The sequence below is a fragment of the Sphaerodactylus townsendi genome, linkage group LG05 (assembly GCF_021028975.2).
Source record: "Sphaerodactylus townsendi isolate TG3544 linkage group LG05, MPM_Stown_v2.3, whole genome shotgun sequence".
Taxonomy (NCBI): domain Eukaryota; kingdom Metazoa; phylum Chordata; class Lepidosauria; order Squamata; family Sphaerodactylidae; genus Sphaerodactylus; species Sphaerodactylus townsendi.
This window is the reverse complement of record NC_059429.1, coordinates 79614821-79636800: the sequence shown is the minus strand read 5'-3', so window position 1 is coordinate 79636800 and position 21980 is coordinate 79614821. Positions and strand designations below refer to the sequence as shown.

Sequence of the window (21980 nt, the reverse complement as noted above, 5' to 3'; positions counted from 1 at the left end):
CAGCCCCTGCCACCATGACCAATTGTGGCAACAGGCTCACCTGGTAGATGAGGATGGGGATTGTAGTCCATGAACATCTGAAGCACCATAGTTGGCCACCTCTGATTTAGGGGATACAACTTCATTGGAACAGGCATTCAGGTCAACATGAACTATAGTTCTAGGTACAGTACTTGCCTCACTCAGGTTTACAGGCTCTGCAAAGATCTGGGCTGGATCCTTTTCCTGAAGCAGATCCAGTGTTGTGCGGAGCAGCACATTGAATGGTGTGAGCTGTAACTCCATAGCAGCTTGCTGAATCTTTACCTAAAAAAAAATTCAGGAAAGCAAGACCCCACAAAGGTATCACATCAAGAGTGTTCTGACACCAGTGCAGCCATACCACTACTTGCCTCTGCAGGCTCCTGGGTGGATGGGAGAAGCAGGAGCTGCTACTGCAGCCCCATCACCAAGGCTAGGCCACAGAAGTTGAGCAGAGGCGGGGGACCAGGAGCTGCAACAGCCCCCTTCCCCAATGATGTTCCCCACAGAAAGGAGAACATGTAGTTGGGCAGAGCAGTGGGAGGAAGGCAGAGTGGGAGTGGGCAAGCAAGACTCCCTCTCCCAGTGAGTTTGCCTGTGGGGGTTTAATGAGAGCCTGAGCCACCGCCGACAAGCAAGGGAAGTGGACGAGAGAAGGGATTTCCCTGCCCCCCATAAATCTCCTTGCTATGCATGAGAGGCAGATGGGCAAATAGAGGCTGACAGTTATGAAGATGGACTAGTGAGAGGGAACCCCAAATCCTGGCTGAGCCTAGGAACAGCTCCGACTCATCCAACAGCTCTGGTTTTACAACCCAGAGAGGAAATACGCCATCTATTTGATGTGTTAATGCCTCTCAAGTGGAGGGACCTGGCTCTGGTTGGCTTGGCCCCAGAAACTGGCATCCAGATTGTTTAGGACATTCTGAGCATTAGAGGAGGGACTGAAAAGGAGCTGTCCCTTTATAAGCAGGGCACCTATTCAGGAGAGAGAGCTGTGGCAACAGGCTCACCTGATGGATGAGGAGGAGGAGAGTTTGTTTTAATGTCCCACTGTTCTCTATCAAAAGAAGTCTCACAGTGGTTTACGATGACCTTCCCTCCCCCTCCACCCAACAGGCACCATGTGAGGTAGGTGAGGCTGAGAGAGTTCTGAGAGAACTGTGACTGGCCCAAGGTCACTCAGCAGGCTTCCTGTGGAAGAGTGGAGAATCAAACCTGGTTCTCCAGATTAGAGTCCATTGCTCTTAACTACTACACCACACTGTAAAAGTGGAATATTGCTCATTGCTGTTTAGTGAGTGTGTGCATGCACATCATGCACTCAGCCTTCCACTGAGGTTCGGCCTGATGCTCTAGGAATATATGTCTCCCTTCGCTAGGAAGCTTTTCCATGTTCTATGTATTGTCGAAGGCTTTGACGGCCGGAATCACTGGGGTGCTGTGTGGTTTCCGGGCTGTATGGCCGTGTTCTAGCAGCATTCTCTCCTGACATTTCTAGCAGCATTCTCTCCTAAAAGTCAGGAGAGAATGCTGCTAGAACACGGCCATACAGCCCGGAAACCACACAGCACCCCAGTTCTCCATGTTCTGTTGCTTTTGTAGCTTGCACATTAGTACTGTCCTGTCTGTTACTCTTTGAGCTGTACCTTGTAAAGCTGTTTAGCTTAGAAGCATTGCATGGATTCCTCACATATGTCTGAGACTGCTCTCCTAATACTACTGTGTGCACCCCTGAGCAGCTGTATATCTGGGAAAATGCTGGATACCAGGGATGATCCTCCAGCAAGGGGTGGAGGGCACAAAATAACCAGAGATGATGGCAGCCATGCCAAAGAAGGACTCCACGGATCTGCCCAACAGGAGTTGGAGGAAGAAAAGAAAGAAAGGAGGGGGGGGTTGGGGACTGGGAAGAAAGCGTTTCAAGCCATTACACTCCTGGGGTCCTGCTTGCTGACATATATAGTTAAACCAATGCCCATTCACCAATTGTAATGTACTGTAAAAATAGTCCGTGAGCTTATTCTAGAAAGTCTGGATAAGTGCTCATTTCTTCAGTTTGCAGTGTATGAAAACTATATAATACACAAGAGCACACATTTCAAAAAATATTCTTGCCTTCTGATGAAGGTGGCATCAAAACTAAAACATGTCATGATTAAATTTCATAAAATTAGAACAAGAAAGTGGTCATTCATTCAAAGCTAAAAAATCACTACCAAGCTCTGGCGCGCATGGCAGATTTGTGGTAGGTGGCTGCTGTGGGCACTGGCCATGAGCTAAGATCGCAGTGTCCTCCATGCCTCACCGCTGTGCTGGGCCTTGCTGTAAATCCCCTTTGTGGCAGAGGTGGGAGGGGGAAGGGACACAGGAGTATCTTAGCTATAGCAGGGGGGGAGGCAGGTTGGGGTCACCCGCTGCTCGCCAAGCTGCTTGACCAGGGTGGAGGGAGAGGAGCAGGGAGGGCTGCCAAGTGCTGTCTCTTTGGCTTAGCAGACCACCCCCACAACTCTCTTTGCCACTGCAGCTTAGGCTTCTCTGCACCTGCCCTCTTCCCCACGGTGGTTGGTTTGCAGGGTGGGAGGAGCGGCAGGCAGGTTGCCAGTGGTCTGAACTTGTTCCATCCCTCATACGTGCATGGTACAGTGCAATGCATATATATTCAAGGAACAGCAACCAAACAAACGATCGACTGGTCAGCTACTTCCATGCTTTGGGTGGGTAGGAAATAAATTGATCTGGTGGGTGTTACTCAAAATATAAAATAGCATGTTTAAAACTGATGGTCAGAATTAAACTGTAGAAAAGAAGGCAATCTTGTTGTACCAACTTATAGTATGCTAAAATAATAACAGAATATACAAGACAATTATGACAGTAATGTGTATTGTCATGGGAATGACCAACACCTGTTAGTGATAATATATTATCTAGAATGTTATTTATTCTTTCTCCATAAGACCTTTCCCCAAAATGTACTGTAAGATAATGAACTAGATAAACTAATGGTAAAATATATACATTTTTAATGACCTGTTTGATCGCATGTAATAAAAATAGCTATGAAATGTAGAGAACTGACTTGATGAGAATGCCATGCACAAAGGACATGTTTTATAGTTATCTTAAATAAAGATGTCAGCAATAACAAAAATCTAGGCAACAACTGTTAGGCTAAGTAAGAGGTTACTTGTTAGGACAGAATACAGAGAGACAGAATGGTTTCCAATTGGTAAAGGTGTCAGTCAAGGACGTATTTTATCTCCCTATCATTTCAATCCTTATGCAGAGCGTATCCTAAGGAAAAGCTGGCTTAGAGTTAGATGAAGGGGGAGTGAAAAGTGGTGGAAAAAAAATAAACAATTTGAGATATGCAGATGACACCACATTACCAGTAGAAAACAAAGAAAGACTTGAAACAACTATCAACAAAGGTTAAAGCAGAAAAGTGCCAAAGCAGGTTACACCTTAACATCAAGAAGACAAAAGTAATGAATACTAGGGAAGTGTAGAACTTTAAGGCTGATGATGGAGAAATTGAAATTGTTCTACTCCTTGGCTCCATCATCAACCACAAAAAAACCCAGGAGGTGACTGCGACTGGGAAAGTAAGCCAAGAATGAGATAGAAAAGGTTCTTAAGTGTAAAGATGTGTTGCTGGCAACCAAGATAATTCATACCACAGCACTCCCCATGACTATGTATGGATGTGAAGTAACAAGAAGAAAGATGATTCATTTGCAATGAGATGTTGGAGGAGAGTTTTTACAGATATCGTGGACTGCCAAAAAGACAAATAGGTGGGTTCAAGATCAAACTGAGCCTGAACTCTTCCTAGAGGCTAAAATGACTAAACCAGTGGTGGCGAACCTATAGCACGGGTGCCAGAGGTTGCACTCAGAGCCCTCTCTGTGGGCACGTGCAGAGTCACCCCCCCCTCCTACACACACACACATCTAGGCGGGCCTGGGCCGCTGGGTCCTCACGATTATTAGCATTAAACCCTAAGATCTAGTTTTTGGGGGAAGCAGTGTAGGTAACCCTTTTTAAGCACCCTCGTTAAAAAACCACACACTGGTTTTCATGCAAAAGAACTAAAGTGTGAATCCTTTATCTGGAAGTAGGTGCCTGGTTATTGGCAATGGGGCTTGCTTCTTTCTGAGTAAACCCTCCTAGGGTCGTGATTCACCCGTTTGAAGCGTTACATAGTTGCTTCACCAAGCTTACTCCCAAGTAACATGCGCCTCAGAGCCAATCGTTTTTTATTAAACGAAAACCTCAGTATTCACATTAAATTGCCGTGTTGGCACTTTGCAGTAAATAAGTGGGTTTTGGGTTGCAATTTGGACACTCAGTCTCAAAAAGGTTCACTATCACTAGACTAAACTGAGGCTATTGTACTGACAAAATGATAACACTAGGCAAAGTTGAAGGCAGAAGGAAAAGAGAAAGACACAACATGAGATGGGTTGACTCAATAAATATCGCCACAGCCCACAGCAAGACCTGAGCAGGGCTATTAATGATAGGCCACTCTGTAGGTCATCAATTCACAGAGTTGCCTAAGTCAGAAGCAACATGATGGCACTTGATACACACAAACAAGAAACAAAGGAAAAAAAACACTGCTAAGTTCAGAGAGCCTTGTGTAGGCCTGCAGTAATTAAGAGTACAAGATTCATGAACCACAAAGCTCTTCCCCCACTGCAAGAAAAAGTCTGTGAAGCTCAAGAGCACATAATCCAAATAACTATCTGCTTATTGTCTGCGTAGGCAGCAAAATCATCTTGCAGCAAACTGAAATACATCAAGCTTGAGAAACAATACTAACAATCCACCGTAATGCTTCTACTTACCTGCTCACGTTTGAGTTTCTCCCGCTTACGGATCAGTTCAATGAGTAACCGTGCCCTTTCCAAGTCATGTCGCAGTTTCTGCCAATATTTCAGTTCTTCCTTTACTGCACTGTTCTTTTCATCTTGCTCTTTCTGCAAAGTGGAGATAAGGTTTTTTGGGCATTGCCTGCTCTCACCTCACATCAATCCTGACTCAACTCTCGTCTTGTCTGCAGTCATTTGCGACTAGAGTCTATCGCTACCACAAAATCTACTTTGCTAGCACGATCATCCAATTCAGTAGATGCCTAAGCACATGTTTGGTACTGGCTACCTAAAAAGAGCCCAGCACAGGTTATGAGGATGTTTTAGAAAAACATTTTAACCAGTGTTCACTGATCTTTCTGTAACGTTTCAAATATATCATGGCTTCACATCTATATTTAATTGAAAACAATATTCTGTTGTTTTGGGTTCATCTAACGAAGAAAAGTTATGGGGAATACTAAATATTGAGTACTAATTCTGCTCATTCACTATTGATGGTACATTAATATTGCACCAGCAGTACCAATGACTTAACCAATTGCTAGGCATGTCCCCTTAGCTTTGAAAACTAAGGAAAAGAGGTTATTGTTCTAATGTAAAAATAAATATACAATTATATTCAAGAAATAAAACAAATATGAAACAGGAAATGTGAGCTGAAGCCAATGATTAATGAAACTAGAGTATGCATTGTCAAAGGCTTTCACGGCCAGATTCAACTGGTTCTGGTGGGTTTTCCGGGCTGTGTTGCCGTGGTCCAGTGGATCTTGTTCCAAAGGTTTCACCTGCAACTGTGGCTGGCATCTTCAGAGGTGTATCACAGAGGGAAGTCTGTTACACACTGTGTCCAGAGAGAAAGAAATGTTTGGGGTATATGTCGTCCATGTCCCAGGGTGGGGAACCAATCAGTAAGTGTTTGGGTGGAACATGTTATGCAAAGATGTGATTTGCATTCACCAATACTACTGCTGCAGCAGGGCATGAAAATGTGAAAATGTGAATCACTCCCTGGATTGATAAGCCCCACCCGCAATACAATACTATCAACCACATCTTTGCATAACAAGTTCCACCCAAACACTTACTGATTGGTTCCCCACCCTGGGACATGGACAATAAATACGCCAAACATTTCTTTCTCTGGACACAGTGTGTAACAGACTTCCCTCTGTGATACACCTCTGAAGATGCCAGCCACAGATGCAGGCGAAACGTTAGGAACATGATCCACCGGACCATGGCCACACAGCCCGGAAAACCCACCAGAACCAAACTAAAATATGGTTTCAAAGAGCAGAAATGTATTCCCATGAGATAAGAACATTTTTTTCATGAGATACATGCAAGCCATAGATGTGTCTGCTTTATAGTAACTACATAACAGAAATACACACAGCAAAATCCTTTTTAGAAAGACATTTAAGCAGTGAAAGACTCTACTAAAAGAAATTATGGAAGTTTCACCTTTACTAGTTATTCCAAATGCTTGCAGTTAATTGCCTACCTACTTCCCCTAGCTGGCAGTGGAAATTTCATAATGGATTATTTTCATTCCATCCTTCCACAGGATTTCCCAATCAGTTCACATAATGCTTACATCTCATGCTGTTCCCTTGTACAGTAAAAAGATACTGCCCTACCTGTTCTGCATTTCTCTGGGACTGTAAATGAGAATGTAGCCGCCGTATCAGTGGGACTCCATTTCTTGACTGACGCTTTAGCAGCCAGTAATTGTGTAGTCTCTGCATAAATTGATTCTTTCTCTGAAAGGAGAGCCCACTGCATATTTTATTCAACCTAAGGAAGACAACAGAATCAAGAAATTTCATCATATATATCAAACCCATTTTCATATTTTGTAAGAACTGAGTGACGCATGGGTACCCTCCCACTTGAACAACGTGGTGCCCAGATTTGTAATGTCATATGAAAGCAAAGCGAGAACCATACACATATTACAAGTTCATCAGAGGCTTTTCAACTATGAAGTTGCTGCTCCATTAGAAACAACTTTATAGCTCCAATTAAGCAACAGCAAGATAGGGAGTGTTCAGCAACCAACTACATTCCAATTGACCAAATTACTTCACAGCATGATGTTCAGAGTAATTTAAATTCATTGTTAATATGAGCCAACTCAGCTATAGTCTAAGGTAATTCTGCAAGCAGTTATGCTGCTTAAATGATAGATCCCATTGAAATCAATGGGATGAGTCTGTACAAAGCTCATAATTAACAAGTTATCATCACTGTGTTTGCATTTCATTTGCTTACTCCATTCAAGAGATTATATGTCACGTTGTGGCAGATTCCTTCTTACAGGACAATTTGTACATGCAGCACAGTGTCACTCATCTTTCAAGATACAGTAGTCTTGCCGTAAGCCTTCAGATCATATGATGTAAACATAAACAAACCAATGCACTTGCTGCAGTGGGCACAGAAAGGATTTAAACAGACAACAGGAGAGAGATGTTGGATTAGTGTATGGATCAGCACAGACGCTACAATCATGCTATTTTTTGCCCTCAGAGTACTTGCAGCACTCACCGATAAGAAGGGATTTGTGTGACCATCAGCAAAGGTGCAGATGCATAGGTTTCCTTCTTTACTTTCTGCTTCAACTTCACTCTACTCTTGTTCTTGGGAGTGCCCTCATCCTCTATTTCATTCTTTGCAGTCTCCTCTTCCCCTTCACGAACAATATTTGTACGCCCTTTCTTCTCTATGCCAGGAGGGGAATGTACTTCACAATAAGCAGTTTTACGTACAGTGAATGTTGTACCATTGAGGCTGGTCTCCCTCATGGGCTCAATCTTCATGAAGAGACCAGCCCTCTGGGCGCAAGTAACATGGAAGGCAGTATAGCAGTTCACCTTGTGACACTGAATAGCAGCTCCCATGCCCTTCTGTTTGCAGATGTAGCAAGTTAGCTTCCACCGAGCAGGTGGGATATTGTCTATCCCTTCAATGGGTTCCAGAAACACAGTATTCGCAAAACAGACTTCAGGGATCCAGATAGCACAAACAACATGGGCCCACTGACCATCACTAGTCTGTTTGAAGGCTCCACCTTTGTTTGGGCACAAAACACAATCAACAGGGCGGGAAGGGGATTGTAGGCAGCAGCGACAAAGCCACTGTCCCTCAGGGATATAGGGCACTCCGTAGCATTCCTGGTGGACAGCCAAATTGCAAATGTCACAAAACAAAATGACATTGCTGTTATGACACTCATCATCCATGCAAACACAGCAAACCGCATCCTCATCTATCAGAGTCTGCTGGGGTCCATTGTTGCGGCTCTCCAGGTATGATTCCTTCTCCAACCGATCTACCAGCAATTCAAAAGTCTCAGCAATTGACCCATAGCCATCATTCTTTCTCTTCTCATTGACAATATCAAGCCAAGCCAGATCCTCCTCATCCATATCATATTCCACGTCTACGTCAATATCCTCAGGTGATTTCTCAATGTACTGATAGTATGCAGTAGGAAGGGTTGGAGCGTCTGGCTGGTTGAGGGAATCAATCATCCGAAAACTAGGCTGAGGTAGATGGAAAGATGTCCCAGGAGCATGTTTGTTACCTGCCTCCTTTTTTTTGCCTTTAGACTGAGTTTTCTTGGATTTGGAAGGAAACAGTGGTTGTTCACTGTTCTCTTTATTGCTATTGCATTCTGTTATGTCCTGGGCAGTCAGCTCATCCTCTGTAATTATCTTTAGAGGATCATAAATGCTAATGCGATGGAGACGTCCATCGATATCAACTTCCACTATTCGCTGTGCCTGGGCATATGTCAAAGTCTCTCGCGTGGGTGAGCATTTCAAACTATACGGTGAAGGAGAACGTCTCCCTTCTAGAGCCTGCCGGGACCTCCTGCGAGGTTTCATAGCAGCACCTCAGAAAACCTATGGGATAGTCCAAACAGAAAGCAGTTTAAAACAGTTGTGTAAGAAAATGTAAGAAGCCATAATTAAGATATAATTTGAGCTTTAATTGATCCATTGATTGGAATGAATTTTAATCAGCAGTTTTGAGAGTTAATGATAGTTGTCTATTCTGAAGTATTTATGTTGTCTATTCTGAAGTGATTATGGTGCCTTAATGTAAGGAAAAAAATACAAAAGGCTGGACCAATAAGGTACAATGATTATTTAACAGAAAATTCCTGATGTATTTCACTGTCTCATGTTAAGAGAATTTGTTCTGTCATTTTATGCCTACATTTCCTTTTAGCACAAGTACACAACTCAAACAGTTACAGAATCAGCCTTGACTGAAACTGAGCAGACTGAATTGTGAAAATACATTACCAGGCAACACTTAGGGCTCAAGCAGGCAAGATGAATACCATCACTGTATTGTCGAAGGCTTTCACGGCCGGAATACAGGTTAAAGAAGCTGTTGTATGGTTTGTTCTATAGTATTTTTTCCTCACGTTGCTTGGATTAGGCTGGCATCTTCAGAGGATCCTCTGAAGATGCCAGCCACAGATGCAGGCGAAACGTCAGGAGAGAATGCTGCTAGAACACGGCCATACAGCCCGGAAACCACACAGCACCCAAATACCATCACTTCTTTCCAAAAATAAATTGCAAATTACAGGCTCATCCAGCCTCAATTTACCTGAGGGCTATGCAGAGAAGTAGAAAAGGTTTAAACCTTCAGCATCTACTTCATTTCATTCCCTTCTTTGTTGTAAGCATTTTAAAGGGGAAAAAACCATGTTGTCTGTTTGTAGCTATTGGCAGCTTGTCTAAGGCCTGTCCCGCACAAGCCATAAAGACCAGTGTGGGGCCAGTAAAAACGCCATTGTGGGGGAGGACTTCACGCTGCTGCTGCTGGAGCATAGCGGCAGTGGTGCATTCCCCCCACAAGGGTGTTTTTCGGACTCGCTCAATGAGCGAGTTTTTTGGAAAATGCCAGCATCCACCCAGTGCCAAGCGAACGCCAGGAGGCAAGTCCCTGCACCTGCACAGATCCCCTCTTACCTTGTCTCTCAGTCACCATTGCTCTGGAAAGGACAGGGGACATGCCTCCTGGCCTCTGGCTCTGGAAGCATGGCCATGGGTGTGTGTCCCCTGGTCTCTCCAGTGCAACAGTGGCTGGGAGACAAAGTAAGAGGGGATCTGCACCAGTAGGCCCATGCGAACACGGCCCTGTGGGCCACTGTGACTCCAGGGCCGTTTTCAGGGCTCTGTGTGAATGGCCTGGGGGGTACACCAGTGTCAAGTATGCCGGTGCACCCCCGCTTGCGAGGTCCATGTGGAACAGGCCTAAGATTTGCCACCCATCTCTTGTGAAACTGTTTCACTGGCAACAAAACAGAATGAGTGGAAGACAGTATCTATCTCAAAAAAAAAGGAAAAAATATATCTGGCTCTAGTGCAAAGTTAAATTCTATTTTTAATGAAAACCCAAAACTCTTAATCAACTGCAAAAAGGATACCAAGTATATGATGCCAGAAAGTACTCAACTTAAGTGGATGTACTCATAGGTGGAAGTGCAAAATATCAGGAGGAGGATGAAAAAATTCTTGGCTGGTGGTCAATAGAAGGTGGGAGTATTGACACGGGGAAAACCAACATTTTTGACTGTTACGTCTTGCTCAGCCACTTCAGTCACAATCATTAAATATAAAGAACCAGAGGAATCGAACTAGTACAAAAAAGGCATCTAGCTCAAAGTCAAGACAACACCCACATGCATACAAGAATGTTTGAAAATAAGTTATTATAGATTCACAAGGTCTGCGCAAAATAGCTAAGCCCATAAGCTCAAATTGGGCTTGGCGATTAAAAAAAATGTTTGTATGGACGTGCCTCCCAGTCCTAGAAGGAAAGTCTGGGGAAAGAAAATGGAGGTGTCTCTGCAGGCTGCAGCCACTCTGGGGCCACTTGTACCTCAGCATGTGAACAGCCCCGGAGAGGGGCCCATGCGGAATCTACCTCTGTTCTTCAAGTTGCAAGGGCTGCTGAGAATTCTATTGCATTACCATCTGGGAGGAGCAGGGGTCTGGCCCTTTCAGATAATAATGCACTACAATTCTCATCAACACTTGTGACTTGACGAACCGAGGTTGGCGGTTATGGCAGTTTGTTTACAAACAGGAGGGTGCTGGGGTGCTGTGTGGTTTCCGGGCTGTATGGCCGTGTTCTAGCAGCATTCTCTCCTGACGTTTTGCCTCTGAAGATCCTCTGAAGATGCCAGCCACAGATGCAGGCGAAACGTCAGGAGAGAATGCTGCTAGAACACGGCCATACAGCCCGGAAACCACACAGCACCCCAGTGATTCCGGCCGTGAAAGCCTTCGACAATACAGGAGGGGTGCTGTTGTCAACAGATTTACAGTATTGCTGTCCACCACTTGATTGAACCATATGCCTCTTCTCCCCACAAGCAATGCTATAACCATAGGCTACATTGCTCCATAAACATTGCTGAATACCTGAAGGGCAAAGGGGGGTGGGTGGAGCCCAGTGGGGCCTGCTGGAGCAGCTTCTATTTTGCCCTACTGTGAAGGGACTGGGAGAGAACTGGGAACCCACACAGATCTCCTGTCTGCAGATAAAAATCAAATGACTGATCACTCTGTGTTTTCTTTGGCCTTTTGGCTATCTTTTCCCTTTTTTAAAAATCAACCAGTGCCAATCCACATAAACCTAGCAGAAGGAAGGCCACTTTGCCAAGTGCTACAAAAGCCCGTGATAACTGCCTCCTCTCCCTTCACTCCTATTTCCTGCAAAATTTTCCAAGCAGGTTCAAAACCAACCCTTCAGATCTTCAACTGCTGCTATCTGGAAATGCTGAATAAAACATATATATATATATACTTTGGCAAGTGCACATAACCAATGCCAAACCACAAAAGCCTTTGACAACTGCCTCCCCCTCGCCTCCCCCCCATTCCCTGCAAAACTCCCTGCTGCGTCTGCGACCAAGTTTTCTAGAGCTCGATGTATTGTTTTGCACAATGGGCTTTATTACTAATCAATAATAAAATAACAGCATTGACTTTTTTTTGTTTAGGGAAATCCATCATCAAACTAAAGGATTCTGGAAACTATCCATCCACCTTTGAGATCACCATCCTACTGTTCTACAGTTATCTGTCCTGGATAGTGTTTCAGTCACATCAAATACATCACATATATCACCTAAAAGACAGAAAAAAATCCAACCATCCAGGAACCACCATAGATCGGTTTGTGATAACAACCAGCTGATTAGAAAAAGAGGTCATGGGTGAAAAAATTGCCCAGTTTGTTCATGTAACAAACTCTTCTTTCCATCTGATTGAAAACCCATACCATGAATATGGTTCAGTCACTGAGATCAGGATACAGTTCACCCAGCAGAGAAGATGTTGCAGGGAAACTGCTGGATAAAGTGTATGACAGAGAAATGGAGCAATATGCAACAAGTCTAAAGGGTAACTGTTAAGTATTGATGGGTGGACAGCGATCCTGTTGTATGCCCTTGTACAGCAAAAGAAGGGAATGTCTTTCTTGCAGATACAATTGATACATCAGGAAATGCACATACAGCAGAATACTTATTTAGAAGTAGCAGGAAAAGCTATAATTAAATGTGAACAAAAATTCAAAAGGCAAGTACGCAGTTTAGTCACAGACAATGCTGCAAATGTATCCAACACAAGAAGAAATTTAGAAGAGCATGAAGATAATACTAAGTGTTCATTTACTGCACCTCCTAGCCCAGGGGTAGGGAACCTGAGGCTCTCCAGATGTTCAGGAACTACAATTCCCATCAGCCTCTGTCAAGCTTGTTTTCTTTTCCATAATATGAACAAACAAGAAAATTAAGATGAAGATGGGTGAGATACAGAAGACAGTATTTTAAGTTTACCATCTGTAGACCTGGCTATTTTTAAGCTATTTTGTTTAACCACATCAGTTAACAAAATGGATGTTTAAGAAAATACAACAATATATATGCTATGTTATTGTTTTGGTTAAATAAAACTTTTTAAATTGTTACTAAGGTAATGATTATTTTTCTCCTTTCACAGCAGAAAAGATGTCCAACTATGAGTGATTAACCTATTAAACTGGAGACTGTTCACTTTACATTAATTTCATAATTCATAATCTATGTATTTATAATTCATATACATTCATAATCCAGATTCTATGTATTTCTAATAGTAAACACAATCCAGTAAATTTTGATATAACTGTAAAACTAGTCTGAAAAGTTATTTTTCAAAAAAAATGAATTTTTCATCTGGTTGTAAATGTCAAGGTTATATCAACAAGAATAAGTCTTTATGTAAAAAACATGATTTTAATCAGGTCTTACTGACTAGTGATTTAAATCTGATTTAAATCAAACCCACCCTGATGAAAAACATATTATTTTTTTTTAAAGAATAAGTCTTTAGAACTAACTGTAACTATGATTTGATTCTGATTTATTTTTTTCTGTAGTCTTAATTTCTAGCTATAAAAATGACAAATAATTATATCTATATGTTACTCAAGTATACAATATAACGCAATACTTAGAATTATTTTACAAAATTCTAGTTTTCATCTACTTTGAAATCTCTAATCAGCCATGCAAACCCTTTAATGTAAGATAAAAAGTTCCAGAAGGTCAGACGCTACAAAAACAATGCATTAGTTCTGGATGTAAAGAAAAACTGGTTCCATATCTGACATTTCTACATCTGAATAAACTGAAATGATCTGGCCTACACACTTGACCAGAATGTAGTCATCTGGCTGCCCTGAAAACAAAGACGTGAGAAGGGCAGCCGGTTCTTTGCATCAGTACGAGCACTAAGAGATTGCAGTTTGTGCCTGCTTAAAAAAAACTCAGGCACAATTCTCAAATGACTTCTGGACTTATGTAATTTAAACTATCCTCTTTTCTAATGAAAGATGAAAATACAGTTGTATATTCATTTGCCACATGCTGGACTTTGTCAAAGAATATTACATGAAGCTGCCCTTGAAGACTGTTTGGAAAGCTACAATTGTTGCAGAATGCTGTGGCTGGAATTCTAACTGAAGTGGGTCATACAATCATATAGAGTAGACCATCTCAATCCAGACTTATTCAACCCACCCTGGCTCCCAGTTTGCTTCCAAGGCCACTCTGAAGTGCTGGCATCTACCTTTAAAGCCCTATACACGGTGGTGGGATTCAGCAGGTTCGCACTACTTCGGCAGAACCGGTTCTTAAAATGGTGCTTGTAAACAACCAGTTGTTAAATTATTTGAATCCCACCACTGCCTATACAGCTTGGGGCCAGCATTTCTTAAGGACCACCTACCCCTTACAAGCAACTTACAAGCAAGTAAATGAGAAAGTGGAAAAACCTCACAGTCTTCTGCCAGCAGGTGAAGACTTCTATTTTGTCTCGCATTCCCTTTATGATTTTCATTGACCCTTCCTCCCATTCATCCATTTCTGTGCTTTGTTTTAATTGGTTATAATTGTTTTACATAAATTTATATGAGTTTTAATCTTGTTTTATTGCTTTTATTGTTTTCTGCCTTGGTGACTTTAACTTGTGTGGAAAGGTGGTTTAAAATGTTTTAAAAAATAATAATCTTTGCAGAATGCACAATTCCAAAATGCAAGGAAATGCAAACCTGAGCCTTTTGTGCCCTGTCTCGGTGGATAGTATAAGAGACCTAATTCTGAACTTCCAACATTAATAGAGAAAAAGGGATTGAAATATACAAATTAAGGGGAGAAATATGTCTACTTTTTATTGACTTAGTTCTTGGAATATAGTGGTATAGCATGCAGAAATTTAGCAGGCAACCATTTTCCAACTAGCAGAAAAATGTGATGGGAAAAACTTTACTAGCATATATTTGTTTATTTTTATTTTATTCGATTTCTAACCCATATTTCCCGATTACACCGTCATATATATCAAATGTAATAAACATAAAACAACAATTAAAGTCTGAGTACTAACAGATGGTGCCAATGTAATTTCTCCTTGTCCTTCTACTGTTAAAGGCAAAGATGAACAGCTGGTAAAAAGTTGACAATTGTAGCATAAAAAGGTGAGGATAAGGTAGCTATATAAATTTAAGGTAAAACCTGTAAAATAATATGATGGGGCTGAAAAAAATTCAATTTATTTTTTTGAAATAATGCCACCTTAATTAATAGCTGATGGCACATTTGGCCAATGGGTTGAATGTGACCCCTAAAAACCAGTTTTTTCAGGTTAACGATAGCCCTGCCAAATATTAACCAAGGTCCAGTAAAATATTTTCCTTAATTCAACTCGTATAAAATGAAAATTATGTTCAGACATTGTGAGAGAACTATTTCACAATTAATATTAAATCTCCCTTTGGATTTTATATGTCACTTCCCCACTAAGCCTAAAAATGTATGATCTACAACTGAGATATTATTATTCCTAGGTGATGCTAACAATAAAACCCTGTGCAGAGTTATAAAGTAATTACTAGCATTTTCAATCTGCTCTTGGCCTTTTAAGAATAACACTGCATAAGACTGCATTATAACTCCCATTAAACCACTGAATAGCTCAATGGTGCAATAAAATAAAATTTCAGTCCCTGATCTGATCCACCAGCATTATCTGGAGAACTGACATCCCCCAAGAAAACAAATATGTTCGTTCTTTACATATTGGCTCAGTTAAAGCCTGTCTCTGAACACAATGGATTTTCAGATCCTGATCCTGGGTGGTTTGCCATCAGAAATTATAAATTTTGCTGAGACTGCAGCAATGCAGCAAGGAATAATGGTTTTGCATTCCATGAGGAACATCTAACCACAAGTAGCTGTAAATACTTGACATACACTTCTTCATACCAAGAGAAGACTTTTGTTCAGGGTGGCAGCTAATCTAAAGCTTGTCCACATGGATTTTTACAACAGAAGACTCTTCCCACTAGATGACCCCAACTGTGTTTGGCCATGCAGTATACCTGGAGAGTGAAGAAGAATTAATTGTTTTCAGAAGGTTGTGGTGGGTTTTCCAGGCTGTGTCGCCGTGGTCTGGTGGATCTTGTTCTGAAGATGCCAGCCACAGATGCACGTGAAACGTTAGGAACAACATCCACCAGACCACGGCCACACAGCCCAGAAAACCCACCACAACCCGTTGAATCCGGCCGTGAAAGCCTTCGACAAAACATTGTTTTCAGAAGAATCTGCAGATTCAGCTGGACCCCAGAAACTGGTGCATTGACTGAAATACTGCAAGTTAATTGTGTCAGCTGAGTTAAGATAAGCAGCTGATGAGACAGAATGAGAAGGTGGGCAGTTCCTATCATTACAGGCAACCAGATTACACATGAAATATCCCTACAGGTAAGGAGGAAATCCCCCCCCCCCATCATTTGCATGTATAATCATGCTGTACAGGGCACCTTTCCTGAAAACAGCACACACTACAACTTTGACAAAGAGGAATAACAGTCCCAGAATCAGTAAGAAGAGTTATGACTGTTATAGTGTTTTGGGATAGTGAAAGCTGTTTTCTTGTTGCTTGGGTGACAATCAGCCAAAAACGAACAATATATGAGGGGAAAATGACATCCATACCATTTTCTCCACTCTCTGGAGATGGGGCCACATTGGCAATACCCCTGATCAAGGGAAAGGCATAAATAGATGAGGACTGCCTTTCACCAGCTTGGAGTTAACTTGTCTTGTGATTACTGTCCTGCTACCACTTGAACCTGTCTGGGACCTACCCTGTGACTTAACTCTATTGGGGTCCATGTTTTTTCAACCTGAATAATTTTCCCTTCTAAATTTTTGGATGTTTTCTTAATTCTGTGGGGTTCCCCCACCCCATATGTATGGAGTATGTTTTAAAGGGTTTTTTTTCCTTTCTAAGGCCTGTTCTGTAGTTTCAGGTCACAAGCTGCTGTGCTCTATCCTCCCCTCAACCTAATCCTCAGGAGTCTGAGAGCTCAGAAACCCACAAGCCTGCAAGTGTCTGGTGTCTTCATCCTCCCTGAATCCTTGGATAGGTAGTATGAAACTTAGCTTCATTGCTGGGGAACAAAGCTATGACTAGATGGGCAGAAGAGTGTAGCGTAGCAATTCGTGTTTTAATATTCAGGCTGGATAACATGAATTAAAACTGTTCTAATATTTACACCTTTTTGTTTCCAGTGTATTTAAAATGTATAGCAATTTATGGTTTTTCTCTCTACTACCTAGTATGTCGTCCACTGGGGACTGGTTTAGAACTGTCCTATGGCTTCGGTCTTATTTGCTTATGCACTGCCTGTTCATATATCCCATATCATCTACTGTAGCCAAACACATCTGGTGGTTTTATGTCTATGCCTTTTCCCATCTATTAATGTATCAGGTACCTGATTCAGTTTGCTAACAGAGTGTATTGTGGAAAATTACCTTCCAAAAAACCTGCTTAATTCCTATAAGTAACATCTTGTAACATGTCCTTCTACTGACAGTCACATACCCACTGGGGTGACACAAACCCATAGGAGCAGATGTCTCTTGCTTAAGAGGTCTGAAAGAAAAAAAATGCATCCTTGCTTTAAAGGACCAGTCATAGAGATAGTGCACAACTGATGAAGTAAGTAAATACATACACTGTACTGACTACCACATTTCTAATCTGCTTTCAGTCATTTAAGGAACCTGTATGTTTTGCCTGGTCTCAAAGAGCCTACATTTTATAATTTCACCTGAAGGCTGCCATTGCTTCTTCTTTGTCCCAGAAAGGCAGATGTGCAATCTGATATACTAGCACCACCCAGCACTACTTTATTTAAATCTGCCTGGCACCAGTGCAGAGAAGATCAGGATCTGCAACATTTTTTTCCTTCTCTCCTCCACCCTTTTTTTTAACATCCAGCCTGATAAAGAGCTCTGGAGAGTTTAAAGGCTTCCATACTCTTTGGTGTTATTATGAGCCCCATCCGGGGCGTGGGCGTGGGGGGGCGGGGGGGGAGAGGAGAATCTGCCTGTGGGAATGGCAGGCAGCAACACTGGTGGATTTTGCCTTCCCCAGAGCAGTTGCCCTGGTGGAGGGGTGAAACTTCTGGCATGCAGTCACTGCGGCCCTCCCAGGTGATGAGATGCAGCGCCAGCATCCCAGTGTCCCTGCTGGCCATTTGGCGTGTTATGCTGGCAGCTGGGCATTCAGAGTTAAGCAACCCTTTTGGGTGGTGTAAGTCCACTGGGCTTCTCAACAGTGGGGAGCTTGCAAAGCCTTCCCAAGTGGCCAGGAAACTCCTTTGGGAGTGTCTGGGCAGCGCAGCCGCAGTCAGCCACCTGAAGTCTTGGACAGGAATACTTATTGGTCACAACAAATTGTACTGTGTAACTTTTTTGTTTGAATTTTGCTTTGTCTCACCAGCAATTCCTTTCCTGTCAGTGTGTCACAGCACAAAGGTTGCCAAGCTGACTGAAGTGGATGGGTATCCGTTCCCTTGCATTATGATGCACAAATTATCCTATCCGACCCTAGGTCTTACTATTGCATGTATTGAAATTACTTTGCCACTGAATAATAAGGATTATTCATTGTTCACAAACCTATTTTTTCATTATCATTTTCTTACTGGCTTCCCTCTCCTGTGACACCACTCTATCCTTCTTACAAAATATTTAACCTATCAGCCTCTTGAATCAGCAATTTTCCTCCGTGATAGTGTAGTATTCTTTCCATAATGTCTCCAAACTTTACTTCTCCATTAACTGACCTCACCTTTCCTTCACTCCAGATGCAAGACAGCAGATTTTGCCTATTTTCATTTCATCCAACCAAACTCTTTTAGTACTACAAGATGTCACTTTGCTGCCCTCTCCAAATGACACACAACAACAGAACATGATATTTCCTCCAAAACTTTCTACTTCTACTTGTTTTGAAGCTAGTCTTTTCTCATTCAGGGAATAATTGTTGCTATTCTGTTCATTGGGCCTTTAATCTCACTCCTTCCATATGCTTCTAAACTTTATTCCTATTGTTCATAGTAATGAAGTATACATAATATACATCACGCGTACAAAATTGTGACAAAGTTCTGATTTGATCGGTGATCTTTAACTAGCATCAAGAGACTCCACAGATTACAGCACCACTACACTGCTTTGTGCTTGTGACAGTGAAGCCTTTGACAGTGATAAACAACTATTCAACTGGTAAGAGAACTAAACAGAACTAAAAAGAGAACTAAAAACTTTCCATGAGCAGTGGGAAATTTATCAATATGTCTGGAATTAAGGTCTCGCATAGAGGAATGCTGATAAACAGGGGAGAAATCCTGGGATGTAAATTACCTAAGGGAGAAGTTCAGAAGAAGTTAGGCTGAAATAAGGATGCAGAGTATATAAAGGATCAAGAAAAAGAGGCCTGAAGGAAGAGTAAGAGGAGAATGGGGTTTGAAAAGCAGAAAAGACAGAATTGAAAAAAGAGCTGATGTGAGTTTCTGAAAAAAAGTCTCAGTCCTTAAAAAAAGTAACAGGTTGTATGCTCTGGAGAAAAAAAGAATATTAACAAATATGCTAACTAAAGGGAACAAAATAAACAAAGGCTTCAAATTCAGGGGTCAGAGAAAACAATGAGTAATGCAAACATGGAATTGAAGAAAAGCAACATCTGGGAAGAATGTCAGGCTGGGACCTAACTATACTTAGGGCATATAGATAGCATGGACTGTGCACAGTTGTCCAGAAGGAAACAGGCTGGCAAGGGTAGATGCTAAGAAGGTATAGGGCTGCTAGGCCTATAGTCTAGAACCTGATGGGTAAATTTTGCTAGCTATGGTTTTTTAGTGACTGAGTAGCATTGTGATCAGGCAGTTCTAAAGAGGCCAGAAGAAACCACCAATTCTTTGGCCACAAGCTTTTAGCATGGATGTAATGAGTCAGACATTAACCCAGCAATTCTAGCACCATTCTGCAGCAGTATGCCAGTGAGGAAATAGTCTTGTGTCAGAATGAAAAAAACCCTCTGTCCAGAGTGGAAGATATGCTCAGTTCATGAATTGGTATTATGCCTCAGCAAAATAAATAACCCTGTTGCTACTATCGCCAGAGTCATGGAAATACACCTTGAAGTGACTATGTGTTTGCTCACATGCAGTCAGTATATAGCAGCCTTATTTTTTTAAAAGCTGCAGTCCATATACTTATCTTTCCAAAGCTTTAGTACCTGAGCCTCACAGTAGCAGGGAATGCTCTACTGTAAATTATGTTACAGTATAAAAGAATCTTACTGTCTTACAGAAAGACAACTCCCTGTCACACTTACACCAGTAAGATACATACATATACAATCCTTATCTAGCATTTTAATCCTGTGTTTTTTTTATCTGGATGGATTTCTATACTGTTCACATGTTTGCAATTTGCTGTTGCTTTGTTAACAGCTTTGAGACTAAGGACTCAAGGTGGGATATAAATATTTTAAATAAAATTAAAGACAAGGAGTGTGTGTTTGCTTTCCATTACTATTGCATGGTTACACTTTAGTAACCGTGCAAATAAGATATGTCTGAATAGATCTCCACGTTTCTCAAAACAGTGGCGCCTGCATTGATCTATGTCTGGGTTGTAATGGTGGCCAGTGTCGTGCCTCAAGCTGACTCTCGGAGGTGCAAACTGGAGAGAAAACAAACATCAGTTTTTGCAACCGAAACCTTTCCTAAGGGAATAGCATTTTGACCAGACTGTGTCAGAATTCAGGCCCATTTCACGTGACAGCACACGCAACGATCTTGTTCTACCAATGCAAATAGCCCCACCACCATCCCAGAGAAGGGGGGGGGGGAGAGGGAGGAGGGAGAGGCTCAATATAAATTCGCCAACATCTACCAGCCCCTCCGAGAGGGAAATCCCTCGACTAATTACACGCCAAGGAAAGGAAACAGCTTCAACCACTCTCCCATTGGATACTCCCACTGTCCATTTTCCTCGAATGCGGCCAATAGCACCAGAATAATCCTGGGCGGGAACGACGCGTCGCCAGCTAGGCCAATAGGACAAGGGAAGGGAGGCGTGGCCAACCAGGTCCCGGTGATGAGGGCGGACAAGATGGCGGGGGTCGGTTTCCCCGTCCCCCCCGCATTTTCACTCTTTCCCTCTCCCTCCTCAGCCTCGGCATAAGCCGCCATGGGGGAAGGCTTGCCTCACAGTTCGGGAAGCGCCAGGCCTTCGTAGCTTCGCTACCCCCCACTGACCCACCCGGTCACCTTCCCGCGACCCCGGGGGCACGGCTGAGGGCGGGAGGAGGAAGAGAAAGGGGTGGCCAGCGGACCGGGGTGCGGGCTATACTTGCCTGGGCCGCCTCCTACGCCTTCTCTCCCTTGGCGGCGGCGGCGGCGGCGGGTCTTCCGCAAGACGGGCGGGCTCGCAGGGGGGGACAAGATATCGGCTGGGCTTGTGCCTTCTCAGCGCCGCCCCCTCCTGCCCGCGGCTCCCAGCCCGCCCGCTCGCTCGGCCCCGCCGCCACTCGCTCCCAGCACCTCCGCCGCGGCTCCGGCTCCTGTTGCGGGGTGGGGGGGGGGAGGGAGCGAGGGAAGGCAAGATGGAGGCGGCGGCGGCGGCAGGAGCGCAGCCCGGCCAAACGATGGAGAGAGGGAAAGGGGGGGGAGGCGGCGAGGGAGGGGGTTTCTGCTGCTGCTCTCTCTCCACTCTCTCTTTCGCGTGCCCCCCCGGACAGGGACCGCCCCCCCCCTGTTTTTCCCTCCCTGGACACAAGGCTTGGAGGCCTGAGGGCCAGTGGTCATGGTGGGGGGGGGGGGCGGATTCGGGCTAATGAGCTCTGCCCCACTCGCCTCCACGGTGTGGCTGGGAAACCTGTGGGACTGGTATGCTCGGACAGGGGTGGGGGGAGGTGGGAGCCTTAACACTGGTTTTCCTTAGGGGCATTTGGTAGTTGTGGGGAGATCTGAATGTTGAGGTTAGGAAAGTGCCCTCTTGTTAGAAAAGAAGTGATCTTTGGGTTCATCTTGTAGTAGTCTACCTAAGGACATGTTGATACATGGGGAAATTCTGTCTGGAAGTCCTTGCAGTGTAGGAACATTTGTTAACCCTGAATAGATGGTTGTATTTTA

The 21980-nt window shown here is 43.1% G+C and overlaps 1 protein-coding gene across 6 annotated transcripts in view; it reads right to left on the bottom strand.

Annotated features, from left to right (window-relative positions):
* BRPF3 (bromodomain and PHD finger containing 3) overlaps window positions 1–21425 on the bottom strand; it is a 48102-nt gene extending 26677 nt beyond the window's left edge. For all 6 annotated transcript variants that reach the window (XM_048497109.1, XM_048497110.1, XM_048497111.1 and 3 more), the window contains exons 1-5: window positions 21203–21425; window positions 7455–8815; window positions 6545–6701; window positions 4878–5009; window positions 178–306 (exon numbers count right to left, since the gene is read on the bottom strand). In XM_048497109.1, coding sequence (XP_048353066.1) covers window positions 178–306; window positions 4878–5009; window positions 6545–6701; window positions 7455–8797 — 1761 coding nt within the window. In that variant the 5' untranslated portion in view covers window positions 8798–8815; window positions 21203–21425. The remainder of the gene's footprint in view (window positions 1–177; window positions 307–4877; window positions 5010–6544; window positions 6702–7454; window positions 8816–21202) is intronic.
* Window positions 21426–21980: the final 555 nt, after the last annotated feature.